Source organism: Pongo abelii, chromosome 6 (genome assembly GCF_028885655.2).
Source record: "Pongo abelii isolate AG06213 chromosome 6, NHGRI_mPonAbe1-v2.0_pri, whole genome shotgun sequence".
NCBI classification, from domain to species: domain Eukaryota; kingdom Metazoa; phylum Chordata; class Mammalia; order Primates; family Hominidae; genus Pongo; species Pongo abelii.
This window is the reverse complement of record NC_071991.2, coordinates 7,037,346-7,059,325: the sequence shown is the minus strand read 5'-3', so window position 1 is coordinate 7,059,325 and position 21,980 is coordinate 7,037,346. Positions and strand designations below refer to the sequence as shown.

Sequence of the window (21,980 nt, the reverse complement as noted above, 5' to 3'; positions counted from 1 at the left end):
TGTCCACATGCCCAGAGTTTAGAGACACCAAGGTCTCAGCGTCACCTGGAACCTCTAAGAAGTCATCTCTTGATCCCCTTGACACCAGGACTTCAGAGATGCCAGGTTTCAAAAGAAGATAAGCAAGGGGGATTCCTCAGTCAACACCCATTTTCCCCTCTCCCTTGCCCACCGAAAGTGATTTATAAGCACAGCAGAAATCAAAACAAACAAGCCGTGCTTGGAAAACGAAGATCCACATGTGTAAATAAACGGGAACTACAGTTCAAAGGCAGTCACACACTTGTCATTCTTGTTTCTTCCTCTCATGACATGGAAAGGCAGGTAGAAAGATCTCTTGAAGGTTGCTCCGAAGCCCGTGGGAGTGAATGTTCCGGTGGACTTGGGGCTCTGCTGACGGAGGCCGGGCCACAAGGGGACAATGCTGGCACCAGGCCCAGTCACCTCTGTACCACTCATTAGTAGTCTGGTTGGTGGCCGCCAAATACAGGGCAAAGCACAGGTAGCCACCCAGGAGGAAGCTCAGGACCATGACAAAGCCCAGCATGAAGACAATCCGTGGAAAAGTCAGGAACAGGTACTAGGGGCAGAGAAAAGGCAGTGCTTTAGGTAGCTGGACTGTGACATCCGTGAGAGTGAACACCAGCCAACCCTGGGCCTGCCACAGCCACCAGCGCTGCTTCCTCAGCCCACCTACCTGTGTCCAAATGTGACAAACTGAACATAAACAGCACTGAGAAGCAGCCCAGGAATAATCCCAGTACATACAAGAGTTTCCTGTGGGATGAATGAAGTGTTCCCACTGAAGGAAAAGGGAAAGTTTACTTAGGAAATGTGCTATTCCAGTTAGCTGTTTATAAAATAAATGCCAACTCCATTCATCAAAGTAAAATCCAGATGGACAAAAGAGATCAATGTCTTTCTTAAAACAATACAACCCCAAAAATAGATGTACACGGATATTCATTGTATCATTGATTTTATCAGCTCCTCTTCTGAAGTTTTTTTCCTTTTCTTAATAAATAGAAACAGGGGCCGGGTGCAAGGGCTCACGCCTATAATCCCAGCATTTTGGGAGGCCGAGGCGGGCAGATCACTTGAGGTCAGGAGTTTGACACCAGCCTGGCCAACATGGTGAAACCCCGTCTCTACTAAAAATACAAAAATTAGCCAGGCGTGGTGGCACATGCCTGTAATCCCAGCTACTCAGGAGGCTAAGGCAGAAGAATTGCTTGAACCCGGGCAGTGAAAGTTGCAATGAGCTGAGATTGTGCGACTGCACTCCAGCCTAGGCAACAGAGCGAGACTCCATCTCAAAAAAAAACAAATAAATAAAAAAGTCAATAGAAACAGGGTCTTGCTGGGTTGCCCAGGCTGCTTTCAAACTCCTGGCCTTGAGTGATCCTCCTGCCTTGGCCTCCCAAATTGTTGGGATTACAGGCATGAGCCACTGCGCCCGGCCAAGAAACAAGTTAACTGTCCATCCATCAGGAAGGGTAAACTCTGTGATGGTCACACAATGGGAAAACAAGGAGCCATTAAAAATGATGTCAATTTCTATGTACTGATTGTGAAAAGATTTAATATATTGCCTAATGAGAAATGCAAGATGTAAGGATTACACTGTCATCTTGTTTGGGTAAAAACAAAACTGACTCCATAAATGGTGTATGACCATAGGAACTGCGCTGCTTAAAGTTTTGTAAGCTATTTTTGTAATAAGCAAAATGAAGAATTTAGAAAGTTTAATATTTTTGAAAGTCACAAGAAAAGAGAACATTTAACAAAACTCCTGATGGAGGAGACTTTCTTGTTGAAGTTACAAAGAAAAGAGATTTGATGAGAAAGAATGTCTGAACTTTTCTATACCAAAAAACCCCAAAAAACCCAAAACCCCATTCCCAAGATCCAAAAGATCCACAAACAAAAAACCAGTATAACAAAAGATTCACTGTCATTATTATATAAAGACCTCAAATCAAGTTATTCTGGGCCAGTCATGGTGGCTCACACCGGTAATCCCAGCACTTTGGGAGGCCGAGGTGGGAGCATTTGAGCCCAGGAGTTCCGGGTCATAGTGAGCTGTGATGGTACCACTGCACTCCAGCCTAGGTGACAGAGTGAGACTCTGTCTCAAAAAAAAAAAAAAAGTTACCTTATGACCCAGCAGTTCCACTTCTAGGTGGAATTTACCCAAGAGAAATATAAACATAAAACATAAAAACATAAACATACAACATGTTTTATAAACATAAAAACATATGTCCACACAAAAAACTTGTACATGAATGTTCACAGCAGTATTATTCAAAAATAGCCAAAAAGTGAAAACACCAAAATGTCCATCAACTGATGAACAAATAATTAAAATTCAGTCTATCCATATAATGGAATACTATTCAGCCATAAAAAAGAATTAAGTAAGGCCGGGCACGGGGGCTCACGCCTGTAATCCCAGCACTTTGGGAGGCCGAGGTGGGTGGATCACTGGAGGTCAGGAGCTCAAGACAAGCCTGGCCAACATGGTAAAACCCCTTCTCTGCTAAAATTACAAAAATTAGCCAGGTGTGGTGGCTCATGCCTGTAATCCCAGCTACACGGGAGACTGAGGCAGGAGAATTGCTTCAACCCGAGGCAGAGGTTGCAGTGAGCCAAGATCACACCATTGCACTCCAGCCTGGGCAAAAAGAGCGAGACTCCATCCCAAATAAACAAAAGGAATGAAGTAGATTCGTGCTACATGAATTAACCCTGAAAACCTTGTGCCACAAGAAAGAAGCCAGTGGAAAAGACCATATATTGCATGATTCCATTTATATGAAGTATCCAGAAAAGGCCTATCCCGAAAGACAGAAAGTAGATTAGTGATTAGCTGGGTCTGGGGGAGGAGGGAATGGGGAGTGTTTCCTTTTGGGGATGATGAAATGTTCTGAAATTAGATAGTAGTGAGGGCTGAACAAGTCTGTGAATATACTCATACCACTGTGGGATACTTTAAAGGGTGAATTTTATGATATGTGAATTTTTTTTTTTTTTTTTTGAGACGGAGTTTCACTCTTTCGCTCTTGTTGCCCAGGCTGCAGTGCAACGGCGCAACCTCAGCTCACTGCAACCTCCGCCTCCCAGGTTCAAGTGATTCTCCTGCCTCGGCCTCCCGAGTAGCTGGGATTACAGATGCTGGCCACCACGCCTGGCTAACTTTTTTGTATTTTTAGTAGAGACGAGGTTTCACCACGTTGGCCAGGCTGGTCTTGAACTAGTGACCTCAGGTGATCCACCCAGCTCGGCCTCCCAAAGTGCTGGGATTACAGCTGTGAGCCACCATGCCCGGCCCAATATGTGAATTTTGTATCAGTTTAGAAAAAGGAAAAACTTCACGTTTGTTTGTTTCTGAGACAGGGTCTTGCTCTGTCACCCGGGCTGGAGTGCAGTGGTGCAATCTCAGCTCACTGCAACCTCTCCCTCCCGGGTTCAAGCGATTCTTGTGCCTCAGCCTCCCAAGTAGCTGGAACAATGGGCACGTGCCACCACACCCAGCTAATTTTTTGTATTTTAGTAGAGATGGGGTTTCACCATGTTGCCCAGGCTGGTCTCAAACTCCTGAGCTCAGGCAATCTGCTTGTCTTGGCTTCTCAAAGTGCTAGGATTACAGGCATGAGCCACTGCACCCAGCTCCGGCTCATTTTTGTATTTTTTGTAGAGGCAAGGTCTCTATAGGAGACCAGTTATTCAATCATCAGTTGATGGACATTTGGGTGTTGCCAAAGCTGGTCCTGAACTCCTAGCCTCATGCGATCCTCCCACCTCGGCCTCCAAAAGTGCTGGGATTACAGGCATGAGCCACCACACCCCACCTAACTTCATGCTTTTACTGGAAAAATAAATGTCCTTTTTGCAATTCTGAAACTTGAAGTCAGAAACCTACAGCATAATTACCTGAATAAGAAAGACTGTGTCCATAACATGGAGGTGTCCAAGGTCATCAGTGTAAGTCTCCTGGTATAGATCTGACATCACCACCAAGTGGACCAGAAAAGTGGTGCTCACAATGGCGACGGTGGCAGCCGAGGCCGTCAAGGTCAAGAGGTAGATGAGGAAGTACCTGATGTTCCAGGCCCCGATGCAGTTGTTCACCCAAACACAGTGATGGTCGAAACGGTGCACACACCAGTTACACACACCTGCACAGAAACGAGGGGGCATGTGCTGGGATGGTGCTTGATGAGACAAGGACACCGCACACCTGCTGAGATTTTCACAATCTGTCCACTGGATGTGTCATCAGAGGAAAATGGCAGCTGCTTAGTTCCAAACTAAGCTTTTGGTACTGTGGTGTCCAGTACAGGAGCCACCAGCCAAATGTGGGTATTGAGCATTTGCAATCTGACTACAAGACAAATCTGAGGTGGTGGCGGCATGCACCCGTGGTCCCAGCTACTCAGAGGCTAGGCGGGAGGATCACTTGAGCACAGGAGGTCAAGGCTGCAGTGAGCTATGATCACACCACAGCACTCCAGCCTGGGTAACGAAGTGAGACCCTATCTCAAAAAACAAACCAAAAAACGGAAAGGACATTTTGTCAATATTAACAAATTTACAGTTTTTTTTTTTACTACAATACTCCTTTGAATTCAGTGTGAATATGGAGGCAACACAAGAGTTAGTTAATTTACTTGACTTGGATAGACATAGTTTTAAAACTGGTGTTCCTGCTTTAAAGTCAAGTCAGTTCTTCTGATTAAGATGAATCATTATGTCAATGTAGACATGGATGGTAAAGGAAAATTATTTTTTTGATACCGAGTTCAGATATTGGAAAACTTTTAAGAATATCTGAATATAGCTTGCACATGTGAGCCTACTTTTTCAACTGTACATTTTATTAAATCTAAATACACAAGTATTTCCACATGAAAATTTAGTGTCCAAATCAAGATGTGCTGTAAATGTAAAATACACACACCAGATTTCAAAGGCTTCGTATGAAAAAGAGAATATAAACTATCTCATGAAGAATTTTTTACATTGATTACATGTTAAAGTGATATTTTACATATGTTAGGTTAAATAACATCCTGATTAAAACTGTCTCCAAGCACAGCCACATTCTGAAAAACATTTTTAAAAACTTTCTATTCATGGTGTTTTTTTTTTTTTCTGAGACAGGGTCTTGCTCTGTTGCTGAGGCTGGAGTGCAGTGGTTTAATCATAGCTTACTGCAGCCTCGATCTCCTGGGCTCAAGTGATCCTCCCGCCTCAGCCTCCTGAGTAGCCAGGACTACAACTTTTGTATTTTTCATAGAGGTGGGGTTTCCCCATGGTGCCCAGGCTGGTCTTGAACTCCTAGGCTCAAGAGATCTGCCAAAGTACTGGAATTCCTGGCATGAGCCGCTGCACCCAGCCACATTCTATTTTTGTTAGACAGCACTGGTCTAGAATGTTGGGCCCTCCCCAGAAGACTAGGCTTTGTGGGACTGAAATCTGCAAACACAACATCCGCAGAAACAACTTGTGGGGAGCATGTCCTGCCACGTGGCAAGGGAAGGGCTGTTATGCCCAGAGATGAGGACTGTCTACTACACAGGAACACAAGACCTGACCCTCACTCATCTGAAAGAAACCATTATCTCAACTCTACAAGTAGTAGCCACACCATGTCTAGGGGTGAACTGGCTCTGCTTTTGGATTCAGGAAACATTCCCTCACAGACAAAGCCCACACATGTGCTGTTGGGGGTGCCGCTGGAGTCACGAGAGCCACACTCACTGCAGTGCTTGGATCGAGCTGGTTTCCTTAAATCACAAGTAGAGCACCTCACGTTCTTTGGAAACATCAGTTCATCAAATTCATAAACATGAAGAAATAATAATTCATTTGCTTTTGTTATAACGCCTGGGAAAAGTAAGGACATATGTTCAGTTTCGTGCAATATGGTGGACTGGATGGTCACAAAACCTGTCCTGATAAAACACAACTGAAACTTCTATCTTTAATATCTTAAGTAATTCTTTTTTTTTTTTTGAGACAGAGTCTTACTTTGTCGTCCAGGCTGGAATGCAGTGGCATGATCTTGGCTCACTGCAACCTCTGCCTCTCGGGTCCAGGTGATTCTCCCAAGTAAGCCTCCTGAGTAGTAGCTGGTATTACAGGCGTGCTAACGCACGCCTGGCTAATTTTTGTATCTTTTTTGTTAATACAGATGGGGTTTCACCATTTTGGCCAGGCTGGTCTGGAACTCCGGACCTCAGGTGATCCTCCCACCTAGGCCTCCCAAACAGGCTGGGATTACAGGTGTGAGCCACCGCGCCCAGCCATGCAATTCATTTTTAATAACAGCTTTATTGAGACATAACACACAAACCTAATTCACCCATTTAAAGTGTACAATTTTGCCAGTGCAGTGGCTCACGCCTGTAATCTCAGCACTTTGGGAGGCTGAGGCGGGCGGATCACAAGGTCAGGAGTTCGAGACCAGCCTGGACAACATGGTGAAACCCCATCTCTACTAAAAATACAAAAATTGGCTGGGTGTGGTGGCGCACGCCTATAGTCCTAGGTACTTGGGAGTCTGAGGCAGGAGAACTTGAACCCGGGAGGCGGAGGTTGCAGCGAGCCGAGATCGCGTCACTGCACTCCAGCCTGGGCAACAAAGCGTGACTCCGTCTTAAAAAACAAAAAAAGGAACAGTACCATACCGATCACATGCTCTATATATGACAAAATGAAGTGAAAGTATTAAAAAGATAAACTAAAAATTTTAAGTGGTTTTAAATAACCCATGGGTTGAAGAAGAAAAAAAATTAGAAAACACTCAAAACTGAAAGATAATGAAAATGCTACACATCAAATCTTTTACAAAGTCCTCAGGAGGGGCCTCTCCTTGTTTGCAGCACTATTAGTAAGACAGTGGAGCTGTCACTATGCTGTATGCTAAGAGCCTCAACTTACCAGGATTGGTTACACAAGTCAGGGTGAAAGAAAACAGGTTTACAACTAGCAGCAGATAGGGCAGAAGAAGGTAATACAAGGAGAAGTCCAGCTCCTGACAGTAGCCAAATACTTCCCAGGTGTACTCAGTATAAACCATCCCTTGCAAGACCAGGTGCAGGACAATGAAGGTGTGGTTTCTGAAAGAAAACAGGCACATGGCTTGTTCATGGGGGTTTTTTCTTGAAGAAATTGCATGATACTAAAGAAAGTAACCAACAGCCAACCACTTCCTTTGGGCTTGAGATAATAGTAAGAATTACATAGAAAACTATGTGAAACATTCTGCATGTATTTAACAGAAATATGGTATTTTCCCAATCTCTAAATATCGCTTTTTAAAAGTAGACAAGTTAAAACCTCCATCTCAAAAGGTAGATTAACTATGAGTAGAGGCTCCCAACTCAGGACTCGTGATTCTTTCCGGCCTTCTTTCCCTCACCATGCTGGAAACCACAAGGAGCTTCCTGAAGCTAGAGGATCTCAACAATTAATAATCAAAGCAGAAAAGAGGAGAATATTTAAACTCTGAAATAGAAATACCTCGTATGGAAAAGGTAATGAAGCAATCCATGCACAGCTCTCTGAAGACGTTCTGGAATTATACAGGAAAATATCTGAAACAAAAGGAAAGAGAAAGACTCAATTTCATTTTTCACTTCCTCCACTCCCAAACAAATCAGACACTCCACATACAGCTGGCAATCTGGGTAATAGCAAGTTTTGTTTCCCTATATGGGTAAAGAAGTGATTTAGCGGAGAATAAAGAGGGGAATTCTTTCTACTAGTCTTCCTTTCTACTAGTCTTCCTTTCATGCCAACTCCATTTCTAGTCTGATTCTGACGAAGGCACCTGTCAGTGTCTTCAGGGAAAGAGAGGTGAGCAAAGGGGATGGGTCGGGGAACGTCAATGTGAAGGCCGCTCCTTCCCCAGCTTGGGTTCAATCCCGGCTTCCAGCATCCACACCCAGATCACTGGGCATTGGCCCAGGTCCCTCCCAAGTCAATGCCTTCCCATAGGCTGCTTGCCCCATTTTGCTCACTTTGATCCCTGAAGGAGGGGGGCCAGCCGATGCTGAGCTTTCTGCTCATACATCCCCCAGAGTCACCCATTAAGCCCCCCAGGCGGACCCTGCTCACATCCATGCCCAATCACAGGCATCTAATCTAGAGGAAAACAGCAACCTCTTCTCTCAAAGCACCACCGCAAGAGGACTTTCAGCAGGAACACAAAACACACACAGACAGAGGCTCTGAAATATCCCACAACTGCTATCAACGAAATAAATCCATCAATGACGTTAAGTGGCATCTTTTTTGTTGTTGTTGAGACAGGGTCTCACTCTGTAGTCCAGGCTGGAGTGCAGTGGCGTGATCACGGCTCACGGCAACTTCAAACTCCTGGCTCAAGGGATCCTCCTGCCTCAGCCTCCTGAGTAGCTGGATTACAGGTGTGAGCCACTGCACCCAGCCTGGCATCTCTTTTTTCTCCTGTAGCAAAACCAGTGAGTCTCTTAGACTAGCACAGTATTCAAATTCCAGTGCCATCCAAGAATCATTCTTACCTGTGCTCCTCCCCTGGCCAGGCCTTTCAAGCTATGGGTTTTCAAGCAGACGCAGATAAGAACAAGACCCATCAGCACCGAAGCCAGGTAGAACAAGAAGAGGACCAGAAAGTCCATCCTGCAGCTACAAAGGAACAGAAAGAGTGTGACTGTCTGCTACTGAAAGGTTTCTTCCATGGCACACATTCACAGACATCAACTCCCAAATGGCTACCAAAACAGAATTCATCTAGACTTTAATGACATCTCAAAGCAAAAAGCAGAAAAACAAACAGAACAGAATTCACCAATTCTTAGGCACACATAACAGAGGCCTGCTGGCTCTCAGTGGGGCCTCCAAAATGGTCCTGAGCTCCCTCCATCAGGATAAAAATTCTGGGCCAGCTGCAGTGGCTCATGCCTGTAATCCCAGCACTCTGGGAAGCAGAGGTGGGTGGATCGCTTGAGCTCAGGAGTTCGAGACCAGCCTGGGCAACACAGTGAGACCCTGTCTCAATTTAATAAAAAAACAAAAACAAATAAAAACAAACCAAAAACAAAAAAAGAAAGATAATTTTTTTTTTTTTTTGAGACAGAGTTTCGCTCTTGTTGCCCAGGTTGCAGTGCGGTGGCGCGATCTTGGCTCACTGCAACCTCTGCCTCCCGGGTTCAAGCAATTCTCCTGCCTCAGCCTCCCGAGTAGCTGGGATTACAGGCACGCACCCCATGCCTGGCTAATTTTTGTATTTTTAGTAGAGATGAGGTTTCACCATGCTGGCCAGGCTGGTCTCGAACTCTTGAACTCAGGTGATCCACCTGCCTCGGCCTCCCAAAGTGCTGGGATTACAGGCCTGAGCCACTGCGCTGGCCCAAGATAAAAACTTTGAATCTAACACTCTAACACTGTGGCCTGCCTTTGAAGCATCTCCAACCTGCAAATCCAAAATAAACCAAGAAAGAAAATGCATCCTCCTTACTTGCCCCCAGGCATGAATCATTCTTTTACTTCCTTAAATATTCACAAAGATACAAGATGTGTCCCCAAAGAATCTGCTGACAATGCCTTGAGAACAAGCATCTCCTAGAGGCAGTCAGGAGCCCTACACCCAGAATCAGGCATCCTGTCCTAAGAAGCATCCCTCCAGGACACTGGCCACAACCATCAGGAATCACCCTCTGGAATCAGAGTCAACACACAGGCCTGCGTTAAAATACTGGATACTGGGGCTAAGCGTGGTGGCTCACGCCTGTAATCCCAACACTTTGGGACATCGAGGTAGGCAGATCACAAGGTCAGGAGTTCAAAACCAGCCTGGCCAACATGGTGTAATCCCCATCTATATTAAAAACACAAAAATTAACCAGGCATGGTGGCGCATGCCTGTAATCCCAGCTACTCAGGGGGCTGAGGCAGGAGAATCTCTTGAACCCAGGAAGCGGAGGTTGCAGTGAGCCGAGATCGCGCCACTGCACTCCAGCCTGGGCAACAGAGCAAGACTCCGTTTCGAAAAAAAAAAAAGAAAGACACTGGATACTGGAATTCTTTTCCATAGTGTAGTGGTTAAAAAAAAAAAAAAAAAGAGAGAGAGAGAGAAGAAAAAAAAGGTACTGGAATTGGCCGGCCATAGTGGCTTGTGCCTGTAATCCCAGCACTTTGGAAGGCTGAGGTGGGAGGATCACTTAAACCCAGGAGTTCAAGACCAGCCTGGGCAACAAAGCGAGACCCCCATCTCTACAAAAAATACAAAAATTAGCCAGGTGTGGTTGCGCATGCCTGTGGAGGCTGAGGCGGGAGGATTGCTTGAGCACAGGAGTTCAAGCCTGGGTGACAGCATGAGACCCTGTCTCAAAAACAAACAAAAAAAGATACCAGAACTGGTTACTTTTGACCTTAGCAGATAAGATTCTGGGCCGGAATTCCAAGTGACATAACCAAACAAGAAACTATTCATGACATGATAGGTGAGAGTAAACAAACAGCAGCAATTCTCACGGGGTGATTCAGGCTGCCCAGCCTACATTTCTCTTGGTTGGGTAATTTTTAGCCGGCAGCTCCGGCATTCCTCTTTCCAACATTCACAGATAATTCAAACAGCAGCTCCTCTTGGGCAGCAGTGTGTGCCTGGCACGACCAGTAGCTGCCGGACATGGTTCTTCCAGGAGCCTGGATCTGGCTGCAGAGACAGATCAATTCAACACTCACATAAGACAAGAGTTGCAGTCAAAGGCAGAATACCTGTGGAAAAGGATTTGGAAGTAGGGGATTTTCAGCACCCCCAGCATGAATGGGTAAGACTTTGGGAGAAATGGCCCAGACTAAGTTGCTCAGGCCTGCTCCCAAATCTTTGGGAGGCCCAGGCAGGAGGATAGCTTGAGGCTAAGAGTTCGAGACTGGCCTGGGCAACATAGCGAGATCACCGTCTCTACATAAAAATTTAAAAATCAGTGGGGCGTGGTGGCCCACGCCTGTGGTCCCAGCTACTTGGGAGGCTGAGGTGGGAGGATGGCTTGAGCCCAGGAGGTCAAGGCTGCAGTGAGCTGTGATCATGCCACTGCCCTCCAGCCTGGGCCACAGAGCTGGACCCCATCTCTAAAAATAATAAAATAGGTCAGGCGCGGTGGCTCACGCCTATAATCCCAGCACTTTGGGAGGCCGAGGCGGGTGGAACATCTGAGGTCAGGAGTTCGAGACCAGCCTGACTAACATGGTGAAATCCGTCTCTACTAAATATAAAAAAAAAATAGCTGGGCGTGATGGCACATGCCTGTAATCCCAGCTACTCGGGAGGCTGAGGCAGAATTGCTTGAATCCGGGAGGCGGAGGTTGCAGTAAGCCGAGATCGCGCCACTGCACTCCAGCCTGAGAAACAAGAGCGAAACCCCGTTTCAAAATACAACAATAATAAAGACTTTGTGAGAAACAGCTAGTTGGGAAGAAATAAGCCAAGTTGGTAGCCTTGGGTCTCCCCGCCACTCCCCATTAGGGCCTCCCGAAGCCACCCCCATCCAAGGCACCTCCTGGGCGGGCCTGGCCGAAGATTTCCCTGGGGACTGGAGCCCTGATAGGGGGACGTGGAGTGCAGCAGGCTTGGAGGGGACACCGGGGCCGCCCCGGACTCGGGCGAGGTGGGGGTGGGACGGCGGCCCCACACACAAGGGGAAAGGGAGGGTCAGAGGAGGAGACTGACGGTCCTGGGACAGCCCAAGCTTCCCACAGCCCCGCGGAGGCGGCCTTACCGCCAGCCGCTGGGCTCCGGCGCCTCCCGGGCACGATACGAGACTTCCTGCGGGCTCGTGACATCAGCGCGGCTCCCCTAAGGGGCTGACTTCCGGCGGAAGTGTGCGAGGGCCGCCGCGGGTTGCGGGGCTGGAGTAACAGTGACCTCTCCGGCGCCCTCGCAGCCAGCCTGGGGACCTCCGTGGCCGGGTGTAACCGCTGGGAAGTGCGATTTTATTTTATCTTATTTTATTTTATTTTATTTTATTTTATCTTATCTTATTTTATGTATTACCTATTTTCTTATTTACTTATGTATTCGTTCATTCATTGAGAAACAGCCTGGCTCTGTCGCCCAAGCTGGAGTGCAATGGCGCTATCATAGCTCACTACAACCTCCAACTCCTGGGCTCAAGCAATGCCTCCTGCCTCAGCCTCCCAAGTAGCTGGGACCACAGGTGCATGCCACCACACCCACCTAATTTTTTTTTTTTTTTTTTTGTAGAGACGGGTGTCTCACTATGTTGCCCAAGCTGATCTCGAACTCCTGGGCTCAAATGATCCTCCCACCTCGGCCTCCCAAAGTGTTGAGATTACAGGCGTGAGTCCCTGCACTGGGCTGGAAGTGGGATTTTAGAGCAGTATTGCCAGGAGACTTACAGGAGGACCGACCTAGGCCTGGTGGGGGTGATAATGCTGGGGCTGTGACAGGGACTAAGCTGCCCTGCCGCCTGCACAGAGCCCAGTCATGTCCCTGCTCAGAGCCTAGCAGGGGGATCCGGGTGGCCCAGGGCAGTCACACTTAGGGGGCTCTCAGACTATGTCTGCGTGGTGGACAGAGTTTGCTTTCAGCCACCCACACTGTTGGGATCTAGCTGAACAGTTCCAGCATCTTCCTTTGCAGAAGTGGACAGAAAGCACAATGTGTACCCATCAGTCAGATTCCGCTCCATGTGTGTCCTTGCTCCTGATGACAACGACATCTTGCTCTGTACAGCCCTAAATATCCTCCCCCTGGGGCAGTGACAAATACTTGACCACAAACCTTGAGGATAAAAGGGAAAGTTGTTTGATGCTAGGCAGGCTTGGGGTAACAAGAGCTGCTTCCAAACATAGCCCTGAGAAGGCCCTGTGGGGTGTCCTTTGCTCTGACCGTCTCTGAATCAGCTGAGGCCAGGGTCTATTCCTGATGCCTCTGAAGACCTGAGCCAGGCCTGTCCTCCTTTGAGGGGAAATGTCTGATCTCCAAACACTGGCCTTAAAGCTCTTCTCTTTTCCTGTCCCTTTGCTACCTATGTCAGCTTCTTGATGCTTTTTCTTTTACTTTTTATGAAACTCCTTACCAATAGGATGCCTTCTCCTGTGTATATTGTATCCAAGGTCTTCATAAATTTGTGGACCCGGAATTGAAAAACCAAGGCTCATACCTATAATCCCAGCACTTTAGGAGGCCGAGGTGGGAGGATCGCTTGAGCCCAGGAGTTTGGGAACAGTCTGGGCAACATATGGAGACCTTGTCTCTACAAAAAATTTAAAAATTAGCCCGGTGTGCTGGCATGCACATGTGGTCCCAGCTACTTGGGAGGCTGAGGTGGGAGGATTGTTTGAGCCCAGGAGGTCAAGGCTGCAGTGAGTTAGGATCACACCACTGGCACTTCAGCCTGGACCACAAAACAAGACCCTGTTTCAGAAAAAAAAAAAAAAAGATTAATCTCTCAGCACTTGGTCAGTTCCTGAAACCTAGGCGTGTTTGATTTTTTGCCTCTTCTTTAAAATGTCCAAGCGCAAACCTTGACACATGCATTTTATAAATAGCATAGGAGAAAACAGACTATTTAAGCTTAAAACCAAAAATTTAATTCAAGTGTGATCAAAAGGATTGCATTGCTTGTGATGCATGGAGCAAAGAATTCCTCTTTGGAGTGTTGCTAAACGCTCCTGTCAGCTCCTGAAACTGGACCTGCAGTATCAGTTTTTTACCTGCTGTGAGATCAGTTGACAGGATCAACCAGCTTTACACCACGATCTCTTGTCCCCAAGGGAATGATGGATGCTATACTTTGGAAATGGGATACAGGACTTCGTAGCTACGCTTGCAAAAGGCACATCACACATGATCTCTTGTCCCCAAGGGAATGATGGATGCTATACTTTGGAAATGGGATACAGGACTTCGTAGCTATGCTTGCAAAAGGCACATCACACATGATGCTTGTTTACAATTAGTGATTTATTGGCCATGAGGAATTTTGCCATGGAGAAATTAAGAAGAAGGAAAGGAACATAAAAGTATTTTTGAACCGTGCATGGTGGCTTATACCGGTAATCCCAACACTTTGGGAGGCTGAGGAGGGCAGATCCCTTGAGGCCAGGAGTTTAAGACAAGGCTGAGCAACCTAGTGAGACCTCACCGCTACAGAAAAGTTTTAAATTAGTTAGGTGTGGTGGTGTACACCTGTAGTCTCAGCTACTTGGGGAGGCTGAGGCACGAGGATTGCTTGAGCCCAGGAATTTGAGACTGCAGTGCACCATGATTGTGCCACTGTATTTCAGCCTGGGCAATAGAGCAAGACCCTGTCTCAAAAAAAGAAAAAAGAAAAAGAAAAAAAAAGGACTGGATCTGTGTTGGCTTACTGTTATATCAGTAGCAACTATTTTAGCACCTAGCTCATAGTAGATGCCCAATAAAAATGTATCAACTGAATGAATGAAAGAAAATGATAACTTATTTCAGAAGGAAATCTACATCCTTGATATCACCCAAAAAAAATTCCTGTGGCCAGTAGGTGGGGCCACAGTTCTCACTATTAGCTGGCTTGGAGCATAATGTATGGGTGCCCAGTTTACACCCAAATTTCCACTTTGCCTTTGCTACTGTAATTGCTGGCCCGCACCTTTTTTTTTTTTTTTCTTTTTTTGAGACAGTCTCGCTCTGTTGCCCAGGCTGGAGTGCAGTGGCGGGATCTCGGCTCACTGCAGCCTCTGCCTTCTGGGTTCAAGTGATTCTCCAGCCTCAGCCTCCTGAGTATCTGAGACTGCAGGCGTGCACCACCACACTCAGCTAATTTTTGTATTTTTAATAAAGACAGGTTTCGGCGTGTTGGCCAGGCTAGCCTTGAACCCCTGACCTCAGGTGATCCACCTGCCTCAGCCTCCCAAACTGCTGGGATTACAGGTGTGAGCCACCACGCCCAGCCCTCAAACTAGATTAAACAATAAAAGAGATATCTTGGTCCCTGCCATTGGAATGTCCAGAAATGATGCTGGCTTCAGGAATGACTTGAACCCGCAGCCCAATGGCATGATCGAGAACCAATGTTCTTTTTATCCCTCACTCTGACTGGAAGATCAGCTTCATCTGAAGATCAGCTTTCCTCCTGATGATGGGATGGCCACCAGCCATAGCTGGGGCTTCATGCGTCCACACCCACATCCAATGAAGGGAGAGTGGGGAGGTCTCCCTCCAGGTCCAAGTAGGAGTACTGACATTCAGTGTGATTAAGCTGGCTTGGGTCATAGACTCACCCCTGAACCATGATGCCACCAGGAAAATGGAATGTGGCCTTTGCCTTGGGTAAAACAAGGCCTCCTGCTGAAGCTGCAGAGGATCAGTTTCCCCCAAAGCACATGAGTTGCTCAGGGGAGGGGCTGGATTCTGGAAGGATGTGTGGGCACTACTGGGAAGGTACATGGATGCTGGCCAGGTAGGCAATCAATCAGTGGACATCTAATAAGTGATATCTGGAATGATGCAAGGAATGTGTCAAAAATGCCTCTTCAAATTAAGATTCTACCCAGGGCCGGGCGTGGTGGTGCACGCCTGTAATCCCAGCACTTTGGGAGGCCAAGGAGGGCGGATCATGAGGTCAGGAGATCGAGACCATTCTGGTTAACACGGTGAAACCCCGTCTCTACTAAAAACGTAAAAAAAATTAACAGGCGAGGTGGCGGGCACCTGTAGTCCCAGCTACTTGGGAGGCTGAGGCGGGAAAATGGCGTGAACCTGGGAGGCGGAGCTTGCAGTGAGCCAAGATCGCACCACTGCACTCCAGCCTGGGTGACAGAGTGAGACTCTGTCTCAAAAAAAAAAAAAAAAAAAAAAAAAAAAAAAAAAAATTCAACCCAGGGCCAAGTGCAGTGGCTCACGCCTCTAATCCCAGCACTTTTGGAGACCTAGGCGGGTAGATCACCTGAGGTCCAGAGTTCGAGACCACCCTGGCCAACATGGAGAAACCCCATCTCTACTAAAAACACAAAACATTAGCCGGGTGTGGTGGTGGGTGCTTGTAATCCCAGCTACTCGGGAGGCTGAGGCAGGAGCACCGCTTGAACCTGGGAGGTGGAGGTTGCAGTGAGCAGAGATCACACCACTGCACTCCAGCCTGGGTGACAGAGTGAGACTCCATCTTAGAAAAAAAAAAAAAAATTCAACCCAGGATGAATGAAGGTGCAAGAGTGAGAACATAAGATGCTTGGGGCATGGTAGGAACTTTTGATGCGTGTCCTTCATTTCCCAGACTCAAAGGCAAATCTATTAATACAATTCCTTCCTGGCAGCCATCTCCAGGTGCAGATTCAAGGCAACGTGTACGCAAAGGAAGGAGAAGGAAATTGTAGCCACAAAGCTGCAGTTACAGTTGTGCAAGGTCACTCAGAATGGATGCAATTCCTTAGGAAGAGCAAGAGTGTATAAGGAGAGAAGAGGCTGAGGCTTTCCAACTTCCTGGGACCAGCAGAGGAAGAGGAGCTGGCAAAGAAAGCCAAGGGAGGATGTCCACAGGAGTAGGAGGAGGCTGGGCACTTTGGGTCACGCCTGTAATCCCAGCACTTTAGGAGGCTGAGGCTGGAGGATCGCTTGGGGCCAGAAGTTTGAGACCAGCCTGAACAACATAGTGAGACCCCATCTCTACAAAAAATTTAAAAATTAGCCAGGCATGGTGGTGCACAGCTGTAGTCTCAGCTACTCAGGAGACTGAGGTGGGAGGATCGCTTGAGCCCAGGAGGTCAAGCCTGCGGTGAGCTATTATTGCACCACTGCACTGTAGCCTGGGCAATAGGACAAGACTTCGCATCTTTAAAAAAAATGTTTTTGTTTTTGTTTTTGTTTTTTGACACGGAGTCTCGCTCTGTCGCCCAGGCTGGAGTGCAGTGGCACCATCTCGGCTCACTGCAACCTCCGCCTCCCGGGTTCATGCCATTCTCCTGCCTCAGCCTCCCTAGTAGCTGGGACTACAGGCGCCTATCACTACGCCCAGCTAATTTTTTGTATTTTTAGTAGAGATGGGGTTTCACCATGTTAGCCAGGATGGTCTCGATCTCCTGACCTTGTGATCTGCTCGCCTCGGCCTCCCAAAGTGCTGGGATTACAGGCGTAAGCCACTGTGCCTGGCCAAAAGAAATGTTTTTAAATAAACAAAACAAAGCAAAAGAAGTGGGAGGACAGCCAGGGAAGGGGGCTATCATGGAAGCCAAAGAGGACGTGCACTGCAATCCCCCAGGGAGGCTCTAAGGGTGAGGCCAATGGAAGGAGCCTGGAACGAGCCTCTGGCAGACTGTGAAATGTCCCCAGGAAATGGCTCTAGTGATCACTGTAGCCCCCCGGGTTCTGATAACTCCTCTGGCCCAGCAAGCCACCAGGGCAGCTCCTCTGCAGAACTGGCTAGAGATGCTATGTCATTGGAAGGAGGCCTCCAGAATGAGGCCTTGGAAGCCGTGCTGCCTGGAGGAGGGGGATCCCTCTGAGACTGCAGTGTCAGAAGGGTTTCTGAACACAAGCTGGAAGCAAGAGGACCACAGGGAGAGGCATCTGGAATACATAGTGTTGGGTGGTTGTTGCACACACAGACACAGTGAGCTTGCTCATTGCAGTAGCTGGCATGCCTCACCCTGACTGTCACTCTCTCATGATACTCCCAAGAGTGCGTGGAGACTGAAACTGCCTTTGCAAATATGACAGTGAGTGAAATCTGACCTGACTCCATCCTACTTCTAACCTCCAAGCAGCCCTTGTTCATTCCTGGATATTGGCCACGTTAACTATGGGAGGAATTTCGTTTGACTTATTTTTATTTTTATTTTTTGAGACTGGGTCTCACTTTGTTACCCAAGTTGCATTGCAGTGGCCAGATCACGGCTTACTGCAGCCTCCAACTCTTGGCTTCAAGCAATCCTCCAGCCTCAGCCTCCTGAGTAGCTGGGACTACAGGGAAGTGCCACCATGCATGGATATTTTTTAATTTTTGTAGAGATGGGGTACCTCTATGTTGCTCAGGCTGGTCTCGAACTCCTGGGCTCTAGCGATCCTCCTGCCTCAGCCTCTCAAAGTGCTGGGATTATAGGTGTGAGCCACTGCACCCAGTGTTAGTTTAAATTTTTTTTTTTTTTGAGACGGAGTCTCACTCTGTTGCCCAGGCTGGAGTCAGTGGCGTGATCTCGGCTCACTGCAACCTCTGCCTACCGGGTTCAAGCGATTCTCCTGCCTCAGCCTCCCAAGTAGCTGGGACTACAGGTGTGCGCCACCACACCCGGCTAATTCTTTTTCGTATTTTTAGTAAAGATGGGGTTTCACCATATTGGTCAGGCTGGTCTTGAACTCCTGACCTCATGATCTGCCTGCCCTGACCTCCCAAAGTGCTGGGATTACAGGTGTGAGCCACCTCACCCAGCTCTAAATTTAACTTTAAAAAAATGATAAAAGCCCCTTCCCAACAATTAGCCCCTCCTTGTTCATGGACTAAACCACCTTTGTAAAACTAATAACCAAAGATTAGGCTTATGTGAGGAATATGAACTCTGCTAAAATGGAGGCCAACTTCAATGATAACCAGCCATTGTTCCAGAGGTCACAAGATTCATAACCTCCCCAGTTGCTCCTATAGATAACATCACTACTGGAAAACCTAAGATTGGTGTTCAAGGTATCTTTCAGATCCTGTATTGTAATGGACCAGCTGGTGCCACAGCTGGTCACATGATCCCACCCAAGGACAGACCCAGCGCAAGAAGATAGCTCCGGGCCGGGCACGGTGGCTCACGCCTGTAATCGCAACACTTTGGGAGGCCGAGGTGGGCGGATCATGAGGTCAGGAGATCGAGACCATCCTGGCTAACACGTCTCTACTAAAAATACAAAAAATTAGCCGGGCATAGTGGTGGGCACCTGTAGTCCAAGCTACTCAGGAGGCTGAGGCAGCAGAATGGCATGAACCCGGGAGGTGGAACTTGCAGTGAGCTGAGATCCCGCCACTGCACTCCAGCCTGGGCGACAGAGTGAGACTCCATCTCAAAAAGAAAAAAAAAAAAAAAAGATAGCTCCAGCCCCCTAGGATTTCATCCCCAGTGCAAACAATGAGGATTCCCCATTCCCTAGCCCCCTGCTCACCAAATTATTCTTACAAAACCCTAGCCTCTGAATTTTCCAGGAGACTGATTTGAGTGATAAACTCCAGTCCTTCCACATGGCTAGCCTTGCATTAATTAAGCTTTCTTTACTGCAATACCGTTGTCTCAGTAAATTGACTCTATCTGTGCCGCTGAAAGACGAGCCAGTCAGGCGATTATACCATCAAAGGGGAGCATATACAGCTGACCCCAAAGTCATGTTGTCAAATGCATCCTCCTTTGTGTCTCTGAAACCATCGCTGCAAAATTATAACTGAGAAAATTATGACAGTGAAAGAAATCAGACCTAACCAATTTTATGCTGTCCTTGTTCATCCTGGGCATAGGCTGAACTAACTTTGGGAAGGAATTCAGTTCATGGTTTGACTCTGAAACAAAACTGATAACAGCCCTTTCCCGAAAAGACCCCCTTCTTTCCTGGGGACCAGTCTGACTTTGCAGGACTAACAGATTAGCTACAAGATTAGAAATGACAGTTTAGGGGCTGTGCAGCCTCTGGCTCCAAGAGTCTGAACCTCCCCAGATTGCTCCTGGGGGTAACATCACTTTTATAAAACCTAAGATCAGTGCTTGAGATATTTTGCAGGCCCTGCACTGGCTGGATCAGCTGGAACCATCCAGACGAGTTCTGCCATCCCACCCGGGAACAGAAGACAGCAAGAAAACCTCACTTCGACCTCCTATGATTCCATCTCCAACCTGACCAATCAGCACTGCCCACAAGCCCCTACCCGCCAAATTATCTGTAAAAACTCTGTGGCTCACGCCTGTAATCCCAGCACTTTGGGAGGCCGAGGCGGGCGGATCACAAGGTCAGGAGATGGAGACCATCCTGGCTAACACGGTGAAACCCCGTCTCTACTAAAAATACAAAAAATTAGCCGGGCGCGGTGGCGGGCGCCTGTAGTCTCAGCTACTCAGAAGGCTGAGGCGGGAGAATGGCATGAACCCGGGAGGCGGAGCTTGCAGTGAGCTGAGATCGCACCATTGCTCTCCAGCCTGGGCGACAGAGTGAGACTCTGTCACAGACAAAAATTAAATAAATAAATGAATAAATAAATAAATAAATAAATAAAATAAAACTCTGTAATCCCAGCACTTTGGGAGGCCGAGGCAGGCGGATCATGGGGTCAGGGATTCGAGACCAGCCTGACCAACATGGTGAAGCCCCGTCTCTACTAAAAATACAAAAATTAGCTGGGCATAGTGGCGCGTGCCTGTAATCCCAACTACTCGGGAGGCTGAGGCAGGAGAATCGCTTGAACCCAGGAGGCGGAGGTTGCAGTAGCCGAGATCGTGCCATTGCACTCAGCCTGAGCAACAGAGCAAGATTCCATCTCAAAAAAAAAAGAAAAAACCAACTCTGATCCCCGAATGCTCGGGGAGACTGATTTGAGTAATAATAAAACTCTGGTCTCCCGCACAGCTGGCTCTGCATAAATTACTCTTTCTCCATTGCAATTCCCCTGTCTTGATAAGTCGGCTCTGTCTAGGCAGCAGGCAAGGTGACCCCTTGGGTGGTTACATCTCCGTAACTGGACTTAGTGTGGCTGCCGTGACCCACGTTCCAATGGGACAGCAAACCTGTCTCTCCTACCCTCTTTTTTTTTTTTTTGAGACAGAGTCTCGCTCTGTCGCTCAGACTGGAGTGCAATGGCGCAATCTCTGCTTCCTGGGTTCAAGCAATTCTCATGCCTCAGCCTCCCAAGTAGCTGAGATTACAGGCACACACCACCATGCCTAGCTAATTTTTTTGTTTTTACTAGAGACAGGGTCTCACCACGTTGGCCAGGCTGGTCTCAAACTCCTGACCTCAAGTGATCCACCTGCCTTGGCCTCCCAAAGTGCTGGGATTACAAGCGGGAGCCACTGCCTGGGCTGCTCGCCTTCTTGAGTGTCCCCTCTTTGCCCGTGGTTCAGACTTTTACTGCTCTTGGGTATGAAAAAATTAGTTCTTATGCAAGCAGTCCCACTCTATGCTTTATGGTGTAAAACAGAAGCTTTTGCAATATTTTTCTTCCCTTCCAAAATCCCCAACTTTGACACCAAAAATATTTTTGTTAAGTTTGTGTAGGAGGTATAAGGACAAAAAGGTAGCTCTTTTTAAGCTAAATGTCCCACCACCCTACCCCCACACACTCACATACCCAGCTAATGCTAGCATGACTGTTGAGGGGAAGAGCAGCAGGTAGAAGGAACAGGAAGGGCAACTTCAAAGCGTGGTCCACTACATTTATTTACATTTATTTATTTATTTGTATAATTTATTTTTTTGAGATGGAGTCTTGCTTCTTTGCCCAGGCTGGAGTGCAATGGAGCGATTTCAGTTCACTGTAACCTCTGCCTCCTAAGTTCAAGCAATTCTCCTGCCTCAGCCTCCCCAGTAGCTGGGATTACAGGCACATGCCACCACGCCCGGCTAATTTTTGTATTTTTAGTAGAGACGGGGTTTCACCATGTTGGCCAGGCTGGCCTTGAACTCCTGACCTCAGGTGATCCGCCCGCCTCGGCCTCCCAAAGTGCTGGGATTACAGACATGAGCCACCACGCTCACTATTTATTTTTGTTTATATTTATTTTACTTTATTTTTATTTATTTATTTATTTATTTTTGAAACAGTCTTGCTCTGTCGCCCAGGCTGGAGTGCAGTGGCATGATCTTGGCTCACTGCAACTTCTGTCTCCTGGGTTCAATCAATTCTCCTGCCTCAGCCTCTGGAGTAGCTGGGACTACAGGCACATGCAACCACGCCTGACTCATTTTTGTATTTTTAGTGGAGACAGGGTTTCACCATGTTGGCCAGGCTGGTCTCAAACTCCTGACCTCAAGT

General features: G+C 47.4%; 1 protein-coding gene across 9 annotated transcripts; it reads right to left on the bottom strand.

The window, feature by feature from the left end:
• Nucleotides 1–220: 220 nt before the first annotated feature.
• ZDHHC4 (zinc finger DHHC-type palmitoyltransferase 4) lies at nt 221–11,875 on the bottom strand. Of its 9 annotated transcripts, none has more exons than XM_002817690.6 (8): nt 11,769–11,875; nt 10,551–10,705; nt 8,553–8,676; nt 7,531–7,604; nt 6,949–7,127; nt 5,767–5,892; nt 3,937–4,181; nt 221–580 (listed from the first exon to the last, which is right to left on the bottom strand). In XM_002817690.6, the coding sequence occupies exons 3-8, from the start codon at nt 8,667–8,669 to the stop codon at nt 287–289; spliced, it is 1,035 nt and encodes a 344-aa protein (XP_002817736.2). In that variant the 5' UTR covers nt 8,670–8,676; nt 10,551–10,705; nt 11,769–11,875; the 3' UTR covers nt 221–286. The 9 variants fall into 9 exon arrangements, with proteins under 9 accessions (XP_002817736.2, XP_009240810.2, XP_024105802.1 ...); XM_009242535.4 differs by having other exon boundaries at nt 10,525–10,705; nt 11,769–11,862; XM_024250034.2 differs by having other exon boundaries at nt 10,525–10,767; nt 11,769–11,852.
• Nucleotides 11,876–21,980: the final 10,105 nt, after the last annotated feature.